Below are 16,325 nucleotides of genomic sequence, written 5' to 3'. Positions count from 1 at the left end.
TGAGCATCACCCACCCCGCTGACACACGGAGGACTGCGTTTCCTGAAATCGCAGCTTGGAACGGGGGCTCAGCTCTTGGAGCTCTGCTCTGGGACCCATCCCATCCCTAATTTCCTTGCCCGTTCTGGAACAGAGCTCTTGGGAGGGCTGCTCCCTCAAGGACCAAAGCGCAGCCCTCTGCTTTCCTTCCCACTCGCTGCATCGCTTGCAGGACTTAGCCCAGACTCGCAGCTTGCTGTGGTCTTACCCCATCAACACCGGGACAGCTGGTTCTGCCTTTTGTTCAGGGAGCAGTCACATGGCTCATTCTCTTTAATTCCGAAATCTCAAAGGTTTAACCTGCTGTTTGATCTAGGGCAAGGCCATTGATAAGCCAAGTCAAGAACTTGACTCTGTCCGAGACGCTGACATCATCAGCCTGTTTGTTTAAGATGGAATTTAATCATGGGGGTATTTTCCCCTCTATTCTTGCCTTGTTTGTTATTTTTCCTGATTGCCAGCACTTTCGCTCAGCAGGAGAAATTCATTAAAGAGCGGTGATACAATTGGCTGGTTCAGTCTGTCTGATGGCAGGCAGGCTGCTCGGCGAGTGATGGAGCCCAGAAATAAAGCTGAAGGACCTCATGCACCAGAAACTCTGCTGGGTTTTGTCACCCTTAGAAGCCTGCTGCAGGGCCTGGACCAGGGCTAGAAAATATTCACGAGGGAAAAATGGAAACCTGGAACAGAGCAAGGGGGCTGAGACAGCAAGGCTGGGACAGGACTGGTGCAGCCTGAGATGGGAAATGCAGATGGGCTTCTGGAATCAATGTAGGGAGTGGAAAAGAGCCTCGGACGCTGTTATTCTCAGCCTGCACCCATCCTCCAAAGGGTAAAAGCTGTGATCTCTCTGTGAGGGCATCCCTGGCCGGGAAGCAGATGCAGGGATGCCAGCGGGTGTGTGCCTGCAGAGGGCACTGGACCGAGCTCCTGCTAATGCAGGAGGAGGGGAGCACGGCCTCGCCTGGCACCTCGCCGGGCCTTCGAAGCCAGCCCCAGACTGGAAGCCCTGGGGACCCTCCCGAATCAGCGCCGCGTGGATCAGAGCCTGCGCTCACAAGCGCACCATTGTTGGAGCTGTTTCACAGCAAAGTGCACTCGGTGCCCCTGTGATCACAAAGGCACCTGCGGCAGCAGTGGGGGTGATGACCTCCCTTCCCTAACATCAGCTCCCATTACCATAATGATTCTGCTGACCTAAATTCCCCCCGAAAGAAGTTTCGGCTGCGTGCATCATGCTTCCCCGCCGGCCCTGCACTGCAGGGCTGCTCAGCTCTGTGCTGCTCACACCCCCAGCCCCTCGGAGGGAGCTGAGCAGGGTGCTGGTGCTGCTGATGAAGGCTCGCCCATCCTGGATGTGCCCTGACCTCGGTGGCACTTGCTGTGTCAAAAGGAGAGGGAAGGATCCAGCCCGTTCACGCTCTCAGAAACCTGGATGTCATTTCTTGATACACTCTCCTGCCTGAATCACCAGCTTTTTCCACCCCCTCTTCTGCTCCTGTGTTGGGCAATGACCCACTTAGACGCATGCCATGCCACAAATAATTACCAATACCCTTCTTCTGTGCCTGACCACTTCCTCCCTCCACCCCCAGACTCTCCGGTTTGCAATAATTCTCCCACTTCCCAGGAGTTGCTGGTCATGGTAAAATGAGGGCTCTCCAAAGTTCCTCAACTTCTTTGGCAAGACCCAGATACTGCACAGGACCAGTCCATCAGGATGCTTTGGCATCATCATCACTGAAATGGATTAGCAACGGTTATCTTCGTCCGCATCACTTCCTAGAATAGATCCAGCACTAGTCCACAGCCTTTCATGGCAAGCGAGAAGTTGGGAAGGCTGCTGGATGCAAATGAATGCAGTGGGTAATGAAACAGGAACACCTCGGGTGGAAACTGCCTTTAATCTCAGTGCCAGTATCTGCTGGCACAAAACTGCGTCAGGGCTGCCCTGCGTGGCACAGCCTGCTGGTGGATGGGGAAACTGAGGCACGGGAAAGGTCAAGTGACTTGCCCGAGGCAAAAAGGCAGTCACTGGCAGGGCTGGGATTAACACCCATGCTCATCTGCCAGACAATCCAGGGCACTGCAGTCCCCTCCACGCGGCATCGCTCATTAGCATCACCCCGAAACAGCCGGTGAGGGCTCGCGGGGCCGAGGAGCAGCAGCCCCCGGTGCTGGGAAGCCACTCCCAGGGCCTGCCTCTGCGCCACGGGGAAACTATTTAGGGTGGAGATGTTCGGGGAGGGCTCCCAGACGCTGGAGGTGTCCGGTCTGTTATTCTGCAGGTGGGGCCAGCTCCACTCACATTCTTGCCTTTGCTTTTTTCTTTTTTCCTTTTTTTTTTTTCTGGGAAAAAAAAAAAAAAAAATTAAATGATCCAGAGATGAGCCACACCAGACCCCGCTATGTCGTCGAACGTCCTGCATATTCGGTCAGCCTCTTTGATGAAGAGTTTGAGAAGAAAAGCAGAAGTTACCCTGTTGGGGAAAAGTTGAGAAACCTTTTCAGGTAACGTAGAATCCTATAGCTACTCCTGGGGCAAAACTAAACCAGATTGGGTCTGGAAATAGGATATAATTTGGACCTGGGGACATAGTTCCCATTTTTATCCTGGGAAGCCTTCTCCATGGTCTGCAGGGCTTTGATGGATGAAAGACACAGGAGAAATGCAAATCGTGCCGCAGCAAGTGAAACTGGTTGCTCTTTTCACTGCCCCAGCTGTTACGCTGTAAGGCAAAGAAGCGGAACGCTTTGCACCGCGTGCATTGGGGATTTGTGCTTCTCTTCTCCAAATTTTATTTATAATGAAAAAAAAGTATAAATTGCAATGTAGGTATGGGTGTGTGGACTATTTCTTGAATCTTTTCAGCTGGGATTTCCTTTTATCAGCTTTCTGATTAAAAATAGTACTGGCTTTCCTTAAAGAAAGATGGATAATCCTGCTGATAGCTGCCCTGGATATCTAGCTCCACTCCCTGGAAAACGAAGGCAGAGGAACAGGGAAGAGGAGAGCTGCAGGTCGGCAGGCAGGGATGTGAGAAGCTGCATGCATTGGCTCAGAAGCAATCTTCCTCCTCAGACACACTTGGGTTTTTTTTGACCAAGCACATGCAAAATTTCATCTTTGGCTCTGTGCAGCTGCCCTGAGAATCTCTGAGCTGTTTCAGCTCACAGCTCCTCTACCCCTGAGTACTGGAAACAAAGCCTCCAGAAACTGGGCAGCCAAATCCTTCAGAGCTGTGGCAGCACCGGGGACTTCCCAGTGAGTCAGGAGTGGCCCCACGATAATCCTCCGTGGCATGGGCAGCAATTAGCTGCAAGAGCCTTGTACTTGCAGGGAAAGGCTGTGCCCCAAACTTGTGGCTTGGGCTTTGGTGTGGGAGAAGTGTTGAGATATTCCCAGGAAGATCCTTCCTTGCCTCCTTCCTTCCTTGCTCATCTCCCTGATTGCTTGCTTCTTTTTTTACTTTGCATTTTTTTTTTGTCTCCTCTAGATGTTCAGCTTCCAGATTGAAGCTCTTCCTCTTCAGCCTTTTCCCAATACTCACGTGGCTTCCCAAGTATAAAATTAAGGACTACGTTTTGCCTGATGTCCTCGGTGGGCTCAGTGCGGGGACGATTCAAGTGCCACAAGGTGAGCAGCAACAACTTTCCGGGTCTCCAGGAGACAATAGCACATTGCAGGCAGGAATGGACCCCCCAGTTTGTGGGGGTTACCTACTTTACTGCTGGCACGTACAAACCCAAGCTCAGCCTCCCACCTGCTTGTCCCTGTATGTCTCTGTGGAGGCCTCCCTTGCCCTCTCTGTCCCATGCTCTGCCTGGAAAGCAGCACCTGAGCTGGTCACAGCACCTTCCTGGAGCTGATGCACAGCTCTGGGGCTGTGAGCATCCTCAGCCTGCCCAGACCTGGCTCACCTGCCCCTTCCCTTGTGCTCCCCAGGGATGGCTTTCGCGCTGCTGGCCAACCTGCCTCCCGTCAACGGGCTCTACTCCTCCTTCTTCCCCCTACTCACATACCTCTTCCTTGGCGGTATCCATCAGATGGTCCCAGGTAAGAGGCTGCAGAGCAATTATTTGCACGGGGCAGCGGATGGGATGGGAACAGTGGGTGTGCCCTGGAATAGAGATGTTCGGGCAGGGTCAGTCCTCGGGGCTCATGGTTCCCGTGCTGCGGTGACAGGCTGGATGACTTGCTCTGGACAGCCTGACATGTCTGAGTGCTTTCCAGGGCAGGACGCTCCATAGCAAAGCCCTGACCTCACTGTGTTGTGCTGAAGGTACTTTTGCAGTCATCAGCATTATTGTTGGCAACGTCTGCAACGAGCTGGCTCCGGAGTCGGACTACCAGTACTTCACCCACAATGAGACCAGCGTCAACACCACAGCCCTGGAAGCGGCCAGACTGGAGATCTCTGCCACGCTAGCCTGCCTGACAGCCATCATACAAGTAAGGGCTCTGCACCACCCCTGCTGTGTCCCCTGGCCAACGCTGACCCGCAGGGACTCATCCGGAGCAGAGGCGAGGGGTGGGCGCAGGAGCTGGATGTGGCCCCCTCCACCAGGGGTGATGCCTGGGGGGATCCTGCCCCACCTGTGGTCTCGGTGTGAACTCTCCCAGCAGAATATCCAAAGGCTGGCCATCTCTGGGGCAGGGCCACAGCCAGGGACAACATCCCTACAACATCCCTACTGTCCTGCAGCAATTCTCCCTCCCCACCCCCCCGCGCAGCCCGGCGGTGCAGCAGGGATGCCCTGCAGGCTCTGCACCTTGTGCTTTCGGGCTGGCACGTGTCTAATAACTCCTTGTCTGTCCTACCCTAGCTGTGCCTGGGATTCGTGCAGTTTGGCTTTGTTGCTATCTACCTCTCAGAGTCTTTCATCAGGGGCTTCATGACAGCAGCAGGGCTGCAGATCCTCATCTCCGTGCTCAAGTACGTCTTCGGCTTGACGGTCCCATCTTACACCGGGCCCTTAGCTATCGTCTATGTAAGTGGGTGCTCTGGGCAGGGGCCTTCCCTGCACCTCCTCCCCCCGTGACCACCACACCGCAGGCACCACAGCCACCTCTGCTGGGGAAACTGGGATGGGAGAGGAGGAGAGGGTGGAGGGTGGGGGACCCCGGCTGTCTGCACACGACGCTGCTGCCCCGCATCTCACGTGCAGTCGTAGCTGAGCTCCTGCCTGTTAGGGTGTAAGCAGAGATAACGAAGTGGGCCTGGGGTTTGGGCAGAATATGGACCATGCTGCTTTACAGCAGAAGGTTTGCCCAGTTGATAGCAACAGAGACTTCTTCTGTGGGTAGGTTTTTCCATTCCTGGGCTTTTCTGCATCTTCCCTAGATGCATCCTCTGTGCACGCAGCTAGAGCTGCATTTAACCAAACCGCACAGAGCCCGAGCTGGCTGCTGATTTCCCAGTAGCAGGATTTCTAGCACTTCCCTCACGCCCTCACATCTCAGGGTGTTTTCAGGTGATTAAGTAACGAGCATTCTCCACTGTGCTCTCAGGTTCCCCGTGACACCTGCTTCTCTTCTCTCCCCTTTAGACGTTCATTGATATTTGTAAAGGCCTGCCCAAAACCAACGTGGCCTCCCTGATCTATGCCTTGGTCAGTGCTGTGCTCCTGATCATTGTCAAGGAGCTCAACCTCAAGTACATGAAAAAGATCCGGATGCCCATCCCCATGGAGATCATCATCGTAAGTGAGGCGTGAGCTGTCCCTCAGACCTCCAGGGGGTTCCCATCCCCTCTCAGCCCCGGGACACCAGAGGCATCCCTGGGACACCAGAGCCACCCTTGGGACACAAAAGCCACCCCTGCACAGCACCTGCCTGCTCAGTACGCTGTGACCCCCACATGGCTTGGGGTCACAAACTGGGCCACCTTTGTGGAGGATGCCTCCGACACCCGGCTCATCCCTCTTAGACTGTACCTGCATCCTGGTGGTGCCAAGGATGAGGAACATAACCCTTTCTGGGGATGTTCCCTCCTGTCCCAGCCTGAATTTGGTGCTGATTTTCTAGTGTCAGCCCTAGGAACACAGTAAGTGTAGTGCTTCTGAGAGAGTTCATGCTCTTTCTGCTTACCGCTTGTTTATTCTCTGTATGTTCAGGTAATTGTTGCGACTGCAATCTCTGGCAGCTTTAAGATGCCCGAGAAGTACAACATGCCAGTAGTTGGGAAGATCAGCATGGGGTAAGTGCATGTGCACTTCTGACTCACCAACCAAATAATTTCCCTTCCTCCTCCTCATTCTGCAGCCTGGAAAACACCTCCCTGCTGCATGGCAGTCCCCTTCCAGGACTGCCAGGCAGCGCTGCTGGGCCCTGTTACACAATGCCCCCATCCACTGACCCCAGCCACGTTCAGACGTGTTTAGACACCAGTTCTGAACCCGCACGCTTACCCCCTGCACCTGCCTCCAACACTGGTGTCCCAACCACCTCTCGCCTCCGCTCTGCGTGCAGGTTCCCAGCCCCAACCCTGCCCATTGTGAGCAAGTGGAAGGACATGATCGGCACAGCCTTCTCGCTCGCCATCGTGGGCTACGTGATCAACCTGGCCATGGGGAGGACCCTGGCAGCCAAGCACGGCTATGACGTGGACCCCAACCAGGTAATGCTTGCTCTGGAGGGATGAGGGTGAGGAATGTTCCCCTGGCTCTCAGGCATGAAACAAAGACCTCCCCGCGTGAGCGGGAAGCTTGCAGATGCACTCTGCGTAAAAACCTACGTGCTGCTCCCGTGCACGTGGCGGCTTGCCAGGCAGGGGGCGAAAGGACGTGGTGGATCCATTTCCTACAGGTGGGAGAGAGGCTGCCAAAGGGTAGGAAGATGTAGGTTCAGCTCTCTGCTCTGTTTTCTCTCCAGAGCTCAGGCTTCAGCCTCGAATGCTGGCCCTGATGGCATTTTTGCAGCATGTTGGGGCACAGCGAGGCACATGTACTGCTTTCTGAGCAGAGAAAGACCTGGATTCCTGGTGTGTCACCCGGATACTGCGACAGACAGGACGTTAAATAATCCTCTCCTGTCATCACTGGCACGGTGGTAGCTTTCAGAAACAGCCATGAAGCCCTGCCCTTAGCATGTCAACAGATGACAAGTGTTCATACGGCATGGTGCTTCCAGGTTTCCCTGCCATAGCAGCACCATCCCAGCTCTTCCTGGAAGGAGAGGGTCTGGGACTCTCCGCAGAGAGCCAGTCCTCTCCCTGGGGGCAGAGCGCTGCCAGCAGGGCCCCTTGGGAGCTTCTGCCATGCACACCCCAGCCCGGGTTCATCGTCTCCTGCCTGGCAGCTCGGCCACCTTCACTGTGTTCCCCCATCTCCGCAGGAAATGCTGGCCCTGGGCTGCAGCAACTTCTTCGGATCCTTCTTCAAAATCCACGTCATCTGCTGCGCGCTCTCCGTCACCCTCGCTGTGGATGGGGCAGGAGGGAAATCACAGGTTGGTTCTTCCCCCTCCTCTCTTCCCTGCATGACCTGCTTTGAACACAAACCCTGGCAGAGGTGCAAGCTGCTGGCCTGACATCGCTGCTGCAGGTCTGGAGAAGCTCCCTGTATGAGTGCTTCACGGGGTTATCAGAGGCAAAACGTGCTCCTACCAGCCTCACGTTTTGCCTGAGTGGTTTGTTGGACTGGTCACAGATGTAGGGCTGTCAGTTTGCATTCCCAGTCTGGCTCCCTGACTGAGCAGAGCTACCAGGTGAGGGAAGCTTGGGCTTTCCCAGATCTGTGAAATCCTAGCCTATTTCTCAGAGGCAAACACCTGCTCACAACCAGTGCTGCAGTGCCCAGCCCCGGTGCTGGCTGAAGCAGCGGGAGAGCAAGGACCAAGAGGGGGTTTTGGAGGACCCTGGATTTATTGACGTGCTTTCTCTCTTTTTTTTTTTGCAGGTGGCAAGTTTCTTTGTGGCAATGGTGGTGATGGTGACTATGCTGGCTCTGGGGATCTACCTTGAACCCCTTCCAAAGGTAACAAACAAATGTGCAAACAGCGCGGCCACAGCATCACATCCCCAGCCTGCTGAGCTCAGCCTTGCTTAGAAAACCCACGACACAAACCTCTGCACAGTGGGGTTTTCTGTGGGCCGGGGTCCTGTCTGCAGGAAACAGAGGTCTTCTAAACCGTTATGCTCTAAACATGATCTCTGTGAGCTTCACCCTTTCCTATTCCCTTGTGGCAACTGGGACGAGGGCGGGAGGTGCTGCATGGCTGGGAAAGCTGCTCCGAAACGTGGGGCGGCCGCACTGCTGACACCGTGCCCTCTCCTCCGCAGTCTGTCCTGGGAGCCCTCATCGCCGTGAACCTGAAGAACTCCCTCAAGCAGCTGGCCGATCCCTTCTACCTGTGGAAGAAGAGCAAGCTGGACTGTGTGAGTGCCCAGGGCCGGGCAGGGGACCCCTGGTCCCAGCCGGGGGAGGTGGGCTTCGCGCCGGTGCCCCCAGCCCCTCACTCTGCCTCGCCTGGCCGAGCTGCTCGGCGCACATATCATGGAGGCCTGAACTATTACCTGCTCTGTTTAAATGCCAATCAAGTGCAGGAGCCTGTTTGCCCAGAACTAGCCAAACCGGCCCTGCTCAATATCTAGGAGTCATGACTTAAAAACTCACACAATAGCCCTCCAGGGCGAGGAGAGCCCTTCGCTGCGATAAGGACTCCAGGCACTGGTTGATGTATAAACCCAGGCGGGGGGTGTGGGGGAGTGAGAACGGAATTTGGAAATGTCTGACATAAAAAGACAGTGTTTGAACAGGGCTCCCACGGCTGAGTGGTGTGTGTGGACACTGAGCCAATATCCTGTCAGGTCCCGACACCCCGCCTTATCGGAGGAATCAGGAGTCCAAAGGGGCTGACCTGACTCATCAAGAGCTTTCCCAAAACACTGTTCAATCAGCTGCTGGAGGAGAGATGGGCTAGCAGTCCTGGCCGAGCTGTGTGACTGTGGTGTGAAGGCACGCTCTGGCACAGGACACGAGCTGCCGCAATTCGGTGGGTGCTGAGGAGGTGCCGCAGCCGGGCTGGAGCGGGGATGCTCGATGGCCCTGCTGGATGCACGAGGGCCCCGCTGGCACCGTTACTGCAGAGCAGGCCCGGCAGAGAGAAAGTCGCTGATGGGAAGATGTTTTGGGGCAGGATCGTGTGCCCAGCCCTCTGCCAGGAGCTGTGCTTGGCAAGTCAAACACCAGGGGTTTTGCTGATGCCTGGCGAGGAGGCTGGATGTGTGTCAGCCAGGCAAAGCCCCGGGGAGGCTCCTCCAGAGAAGCTCTGGCACCCTATGCACAGGCAGGGAAGTCACAGCCCTTCACCAGAGCTTGCAATAAGGCTGCACATCGATGCACGGCGTGCCCAGGACCCACTGCTGGAGGTTTTGCTAGCAGCGACCACGAGCTGCCTGTAGGTGTAGAGAGCGCAGGGACCAGGCAAATGCCATTGGAGTGAACTGCATTCCCCTGACCTTAATCTGCCTGGTATTTGAACTAGATTCAGCGTCCTTCTCGTCCCAAACTGAGGACACCGCTTCTGGGTGATGTCAGGAGATTGGTGTCCATTACCTCAAGTTGTGTTTCAGCACGAACAGTGGGGACCGCTCCGCAGGCACTGTCCAGTGCCAAGTTTGGATGGAAAGAAGCCCTTACTCACATTTATATGCATCATCCTTAATCTGATATTAAGATGCTGAAGTCATCAAAATTACCCTGATTTGACCGAGGTCAAAGTTAGCTGTTAATAGTCTTGAGAATGGGTTTATAATCCCCTGATAATAATTCTCAGAAGGCATGTTTATACACTCAGGCAGGACTAATTTCATGTGGAGGGAGATGCTCAAGTGCTAATAGATAAAAATGACAAATGACAGAGCTCTGAGCTGAGAGGTGGAGCAGGTTTTGGTATGCTCTGTCATACTTTGTCATCAAATCTGCTCTGTGTTCAGGTCATTTATAGCAGGCGCACCGATGGTTTCACGTAGATGCTCATTCCTTCTGAAATGCTCTGACTGACAGCAGGAGCCTTCCAGGGGGTGGGAGCAGCTACAGAGCAGCAGATGGTCTGATCTGCAGGAGCCTTTTCTTGATGCTTTTTGAACCCAATGAGTGACGGGAGGTCATGCAGCTATGAAGAATTGCACCGGCTGCTATTACAGCTGAAAAACTGGGGCTTCTGGCAAGCTTCCCAGCAACGAGGCTTCACACCGAAGCATGCAATAAGCTGCACAATTAGAATAATTGCAGAATTCAGGGCCCATTCATCTGATCCTCATCTGAGTGGTTCTTTGGGTCCTGAATATCGGCACGAGCCGTTCTCCGTCCATCGCTGTGCTGCAGCCCGTGGCCCAGCAGGACGTGCCATGCCCTTCTCTCTCTGCAGCTGGTCTGGCTGGTGAGCTTCCTGTCCGCTTTCTTCCTGAGCCTGCCCTACGGAGTCGCTGTGGGCGTGGGATTTTCCGTGTTGGTTGTGGTTTTCCATACCCAGTTGTAAGTATTGCCCTCCAAAAACCTAAAGGAAGGAACACCTAGACGCCGAATAAGCGATGGGTTATTTTTATAAGCGACCTCTGGCCCGTGTTTTGAAGGAACGTGCAGCGGGAGCCTGGGGGAGTGCAGGTGTCCTCCCTGGCCCCTGGAATGTGCAAACAGGAATGGCAGGCGCTAATTTACTGCCTGCATTCCCACTCCTGCGCACGGGTAGCGATGTGCACATCCCAAGGCAGGGGGGCGTCGGACGGCATTTACCTCAGCAAGAAAAGCTACCTGCATAGTTCCCAGCAGAAAATCCTGTCTATAAGAAGAAAGAGCCCCATATCTGTGCAGAGCCACACTATTTTTTATGCATAAAAGCCCTTTATTAACACTCCCAGACTGGGATCTCAGGTGCAGCCAGCCCCAGGGTGGACCAGAAGCGAGGCCTGCAGCCAACTGTGGGGTCCAGCTGAAGCCCTGCAGCCCCATGCCAGGAGCTTCACCTGGGGAATGAGGCTGTCCCAGGGGCTGGCTCTGTTCTGCCAGCAACCAAGTAGCCTCCACAGGGCTGAAATCTGAGTATTTTCATAAAGCAGAATTTCAGATCCTGGTGGGGGGTATGAAGTGAAGCAGTTTTCTTCCTCTGCAACTTCTACTCTAATTCTGGTCGGATTTTTCTCCCAGCCGGAATGGTTCTGCCCTGGGCCAAGTAACCTCCACGGACATCTACAAGAACCCGAAAGCCTACAACAAGGTAAGCAGAAGCTAAAATATCCTCAAAGAAAATGTGTTTCTTTGCCTCTGGTACCAACACGATCAGGAAGCCCATGTCCATGTTTTTGCCTCAGCGAGGCTCTTTGCTGCTGGTTTGGGGGCTGTAGGAGAGTTGTTCCCCAGCTCGCCCTCCCAGTTACCTGCTGCCCAGACCCCCACGCACCCAGCACCCCATGCATGCCCGGCCAGGCCAGGTTTGAGCTCTCATCTCTGTTGCAGGTACATGAGCTTAACGGGATTAAGATCGTGACCTACTGCTCGCCACTGTATTTTGCCAACTCAGAGATATTCCGAGAGAAGATTATAGCCAAGGTGAGTAATGCCCTGAAAGATTTTTGCTTGCAGCTTATCCCAAATAGCCATTGCTCTCTCCTGCTTTGCCAGGCTGAGATAATTGAGCTGAGGATCATCATGAAGCATTGTCACATCCATGCTCTATTCTTCCGCCCTCTTCTCTCTGATCTTCTGATTTTAGATCTCATTTTAGAGGCTATGCCTGAGTCTTGGCATGTCTCCTCCTCCGAGTTCTGCCAAAGCAGAGTCTCCTTGCTGCATGAGTCCTCCCCCTGCACGTGCTGGCACCCTGTGCCACGGGGGCAGTTGCTGTGTGGTTGCCACCACGATCGCCTCGTGCCGGTGTAGAGCTGCTGCTGCCAAACTGTGCCACGTGCCGGGGGCTGGGACAGCGCAGGGAAGACTCCCTGCCTCCAGGGCTGAGCAGGCTTTTTCAAAGAAAACTCTCTCTTTTCCACAGACCGGGGTGGATCCAGGTAAAGTGTACTTAGCCAGGAAGAAATATGTGAAGCGGCAGGAGAAGGGGACAGAGCAGCCACCAACAAAGCTGCCAAAATTCTTACTGAGGCAGAACAAGGTAACTCCGCTTGGGTTTCCATGTTGCTGAACAAGCTCTCCAGCTCCACATCAAACAGCTCCTCTTGACATAGGTTTTGCACCTGTATCCTTACCTTCCCACCCACAGCTCCATTCCTCCCAACCACCAAACCTGAAGGTGCAGGAGAATTGGAAATGGCTGGGAGCAGGAAAGCTGTAGAGATAGCTAGAATGAGAACAGGGTGAACAATTTACTGGAAACCGGGCTTGCCCTGTTTGTCTAAGGATATACCTGTTTCTCTAAGCATACACCTATGCCAGCTTCAGAACCCTTCCCTTGTGGAACACATTTCCGAGTCATCCCAGCTTCATTGGGTTTACACTGCTGAGCAATCCTGAAGCTTGTGAACAGGAATCATTTCAAACTAACTTGGTGCACTCCAAGCCCAAGGGACACTGAGTCGAGCACCAGGCTGGAGTTATCCCAGATGAAAACACTTCATGCCACTGAATGCTTCAGGTGTATTCAGTATCTGGATCTCAGCCTGTGCTGATAGCTGTACTCAGCATCTGCAAAGTTCCCATGTGTATTTTGGTGTAAGAAAATGCATTTCTTGCAGCACTGGTACACAAAGAGCTGCAATCCTCCCTGACCATGCGCTTCTGCTTTCCTGTAGACCTTGTCTTTGCAAGAGCTCCAGAAAGACTTTGAAAGCACCTCTCCAACAGATACCAACAACAACCAGACGACTGCCAACGGTGCCAGCATCTCTTATGTCACGTTCCGCCCGCCTGCCAATGGCGCCGGGCAGGTGCACAGCTCCGGAGAGCTGGGCAGCACCACCAGCCTGCAAGGAAGCACCTTCAGCATCATGCCCACAGCAGATGTTGACCCTATGGCCACGGCACCGCCCTATGTCAGCTTCCACACCATCATCCTGGACATGAGCGGGGTGTGCTTTGTTGACCTCATGGGCACAAAAGCACTGGGCAAGGTTAGTCCTCTGCTGCGAACACAGACAAGCTGCTTACCACCCAGGTACCTTCCACTCCCTTGTGCAGTGCAGATAAAGGTGTTTACCCTCCTCAATAGAAGGTTTGTGTGAGTTTCTCCTTCAGCATTCCCAGGACACGTGTAAAGCCTTGGATAAGACTTTATGTATAAACACAAAGCTGGAGCTGCAGTGTTATTAATCCTCTCTCTCCCCTTCCATCTCTTCTAGCTGTGTTCCAGTTACCAGAAGATTGGGATTAAAGTGTTCCTGGCCAACGTGCATGGTAAGAATCCATGAAGAGCACATTTCTGTGTGACCTTCCCCCATTTTGTTCTTTTGTGTTTTTTTTTCTTTATGCAAAGTGTACTACCTGTCATCCCCTTGTTGGACCAAACAAGAACAGGTGGAAGAACAGAAGAAAGGAAGGAGAAATGCTGTTCTCTGAAATAGGTTCTTTCATTTGGGAAGTGATACGACAGGAAAACCTCTATATTTAGTATATAGAAAAAGACTAGAAACAGAATAATTTCTGCTGCAAATCTTTCTTCCCTTTGCATCCTGGCATTGCTTTAGCTCAGAGGACCATCATCAGCCAAGATCTTTTACAAAGGCTTCCTTCTTTTGTTTTGTCCTGGTTCACGTACCCTTCCTTTCTTCAGCCCAGGTGTACAACGACATCAGCACAGGTGGAGTCTTTGAAGAAGGAGGCCTGGACCAAAAACACATCTTTTTGACAATCCACGATGCTGTTTTGTTTGCACTGGCAAATATCAAAGAAGTCGTCCACCCGCCCATCTTAGAAGAGGTAACATTTGCTCCTGGTTTGCTCTTTCTCTGTCTCACAGAACTGTACTATCAGGTCCGTGCACCATGCCAGCACAAAGGAAGAATAACAACACGTTATTGCACATAGTCAAGTTTCTTGTTTATCTCAAGTGGCGAAGGTTTAAATGCAACAACGTTTCATATCCTAATTCTCACAAATGACCCAAGCCCCTGCTGACTGAGTTGCTTTCAATGGAAACTTGGAAGTGTAAATGTTTTCTGCAAAGCCCAAGCTGGGAGATAAACGTTGTCCCAGCCTGTAGAAGCCAAAAGAGCTGTGCCAGGTCTATGCCCTCTGTTTGGCATTGGCTGCAGCATGCAGCTCCACCAAGGGCAGAATGTGGCCTTCGGAAATGGAGGCAAAGCACGTGCACCTTGAACAGCCCCAGCATCCAGGAGTGCTTCCTGCGGAGGGAGGAGAAAAGGCCAAGGAATGTGGCACATGCTGACAACACAGGGTCAGACAGGTTATTTCCCCAAACACGGATTAGTTTATTGCACGATAACTGGAGCTGGAACCAGGGCAGTGTTAGTCAGTTATCTCGTCAGAGTAAGTTAAGGTATCTCATATCTCCGCGGAGTGATAGGTAAGCACCAGCTCAGTCAGAGGAGATAAGGGGTAGAAACGGGATTCTCCCTGTGCCCCTTCTGCCTGGGCATTTCCCTCTGGGCACATGTGATGGTTCTAAGCCTGGCTTAGTCATTTCTTCCATTTCTTTTGTCCCTGCACTCTGCCAATTTGAGATTTTGATTGTTTCCTGCACAGAGGCCGAACCAGACAGAGCTCTCCATCTATGACGAGTCTGTGGATGAAAGCAGCTCAGAGTTCAAGAACTTGGAGGAGGTTAGTCCCAGCGCCAGGGGTCCCTTCTTCCGTTGTGGACATAAGGTGGAAGCCAGAAGTGGTGGCTGGGATGGATCAGATGGGACATCCCCTGCAGCACTGCCAGGCAAATTGCTGGCAATAGTAATACTTTGAAAATCTAGTTTCAAAAATAATTGAAAATCCCTGTCATGAGCAGCGTTGTCACGAGCTTTGGTGAACAAACAACTAGGCTAGGCCCTCAGGGGAGTCCTTTAATTCCAGGCCACACAGCTCAGACACAGTCTGTCCCATGGCCTGCATGCACTGGGGAGAACTTGGAGAACTGAGTTTAGCTCAGGCCAATAAAAAGGGTCACCAGTCAAGCTTTCAGCACTGACATTGCTAAAGCAAAAGTGGCTGTACTCACTAAAGGCAGGTCCCTGGGAGGAGACACCTCCAGTGCCGACCTTCCCCATGCCACCTTGACCAGCAGGGAGCAAGCGGCCTCCCCACACCAGCCTCCCCCGGAGGAGGGCAGGGAATGGCAGGAGCTCCTGCGGGCGTTTCTCTGTGCAACTGAATCGTTTGCTGGGTTCGTGCCCTGCTGTGGCTCCAGCCCTAACGCAGCGTGCCTTGTGTGCCCTTTAGGAGATGTTTGGAAGCATGTTCCGCTCAGAGACCCAGACAGCGCTGTGAGCCTCGGAGTGCCTCATACCCCCCGGACAGCCTCCTTGCTCCCACCCCTTCACGAAGAGCTGTGCTCCCACCCAGGGATACAATAAGCTTGCAAAGCAAGAGGCCATCACACCTCTTGAACTGGTAAATTCCTCCCCCCTGCTCTGCTGCTGGTGCTCAGAGAAGCGGAGTGGGCAACGGGACACTATGGGAGCAGGAACTCAGGGAACGCTGTCCCCCTGATCGCAGAAGAGAAGCGAGTTCACTTGATGGCAGGTGCCTTGATAATGGGATGATTAGTTGTTTTTGCCAAGTGCTCTCCTTTCTCACACAACCGCACTCTTTGGCCCACACAGGCATTACATAATTTGGGCATCCCCCTTCTTTCTTTGCCTTCCTCTTTGTCTTCCCGATGAAGCAAAATTAAGCAATGATTACGATCCTTTCACCATTCTGAATCATGAGCAAAAGCAAATCTTGCCAAGTGCAGCTTTGTCAGGTAATGTTGTTTTACAATGTGCACTGGTCGTCGGGGTGTCCCACCACGGGTGCAAACCTTTGTGTTCCCCTGAGCTTCGGAAGCACTCCCTCTGCCTTCCCTGTGCCCCCGCGATGCCCCTGCTCTGCTCCCTGTGAGACTCAGCATCCCAGAACCACTGCCCCAAACCACTGCTGTACTTCTCACACCCTGAAGACTTTGGTATATTATCTCCGTTCTACTTTCTGGATTACTTTTTTTCTTAATAGTAGGAATAGTTTGTAATTGGACGTAAGAATTCCTTGCTACTGTGTGCGATGTGTGCCTGCCTGCCCAGTAGGTTGGGCACACATTCAAAAAACCCAGGGCTCAGTTCAAATTCCCTCTGAAGTTTTTAAAGCATCTTTCTGCTTAAAAAAGCATCTGAGTGAGCAGGGCT

At 53.2% G+C, this 16,325-nt stretch overlaps 1 protein-coding gene across 1 annotated transcript; it reads left to right on the top strand.

The window, feature by feature from the left end:
• The first annotated feature begins 606 nt into the window (after positions 1-606).
• SLC26A9 (solute carrier family 26 member 9) lies at positions 607-16,242 on the top strand. The gene is made up of 21 exons (XM_035346955.1): positions 607-2,177; positions 2,424-2,550; positions 3,537-3,676; positions 3,986-4,096; positions 4,323-4,492; positions 4,867-5,031; positions 5,590-5,742; positions 6,157-6,239; positions 6,512-6,659; positions 7,376-7,489; positions 7,939-8,016; positions 8,322-8,417; positions 10,412-10,518; positions 11,188-11,257; positions 11,497-11,589; positions 12,032-12,148; positions 12,786-13,103; positions 13,332-13,386; positions 13,763-13,908; positions 14,695-14,772; positions 15,382-16,242. Exons 2-21 carry the CDS (start codon positions 2,426-2,428, stop codon positions 15,427-15,429), a joined length of 2,415 nt encoding a protein of 804 aa, XP_035202846.1. The 5' UTR covers positions 607-2,177; positions 2,424-2,425; the 3' UTR covers positions 15,430-16,242.
• The last annotated feature ends 83 nt before the right edge of the window (positions 16,243-16,325 follow it).

Source organism: Oxyura jamaicensis, chromosome 26 (assembly GCF_011077185.1).
Source record: "Oxyura jamaicensis isolate SHBP4307 breed ruddy duck chromosome 26, BPBGC_Ojam_1.0, whole genome shotgun sequence".
NCBI lineage: Eukaryota > Metazoa > Chordata > Aves > Anseriformes > Anatidae > Oxyura > Oxyura jamaicensis.
The sequence above is the reverse complement of the archived record's forward strand: the minus strand, read 5'-3'. Positions and strand labels throughout refer to the sequence as shown.

Bases quoted from the DNA above. Each gene is read 5' to 3' on its own strand.
- SLC26A9 (XM_035346955.1), top strand. From the start codon at position 2,426: ATGAGCCACACCAGACCCCGCTATGTCGTCGAACGTCCTGCATATTCG. The intron at 6,660-7,375 runs GTAATGCTTGCT...CCATCTCCGCAG, and splicing joins ATGACGTGGACCCCAACCAG to GAAATGCTGGCCCTGGGCTG. The intron at 13,104-13,331 runs GTTAGTCCTCTG...CATCTCTTCTAG, and splicing joins GCACAAAAGCACTGGGCAAG to CTGTGTTCCAGTTACCAGAA.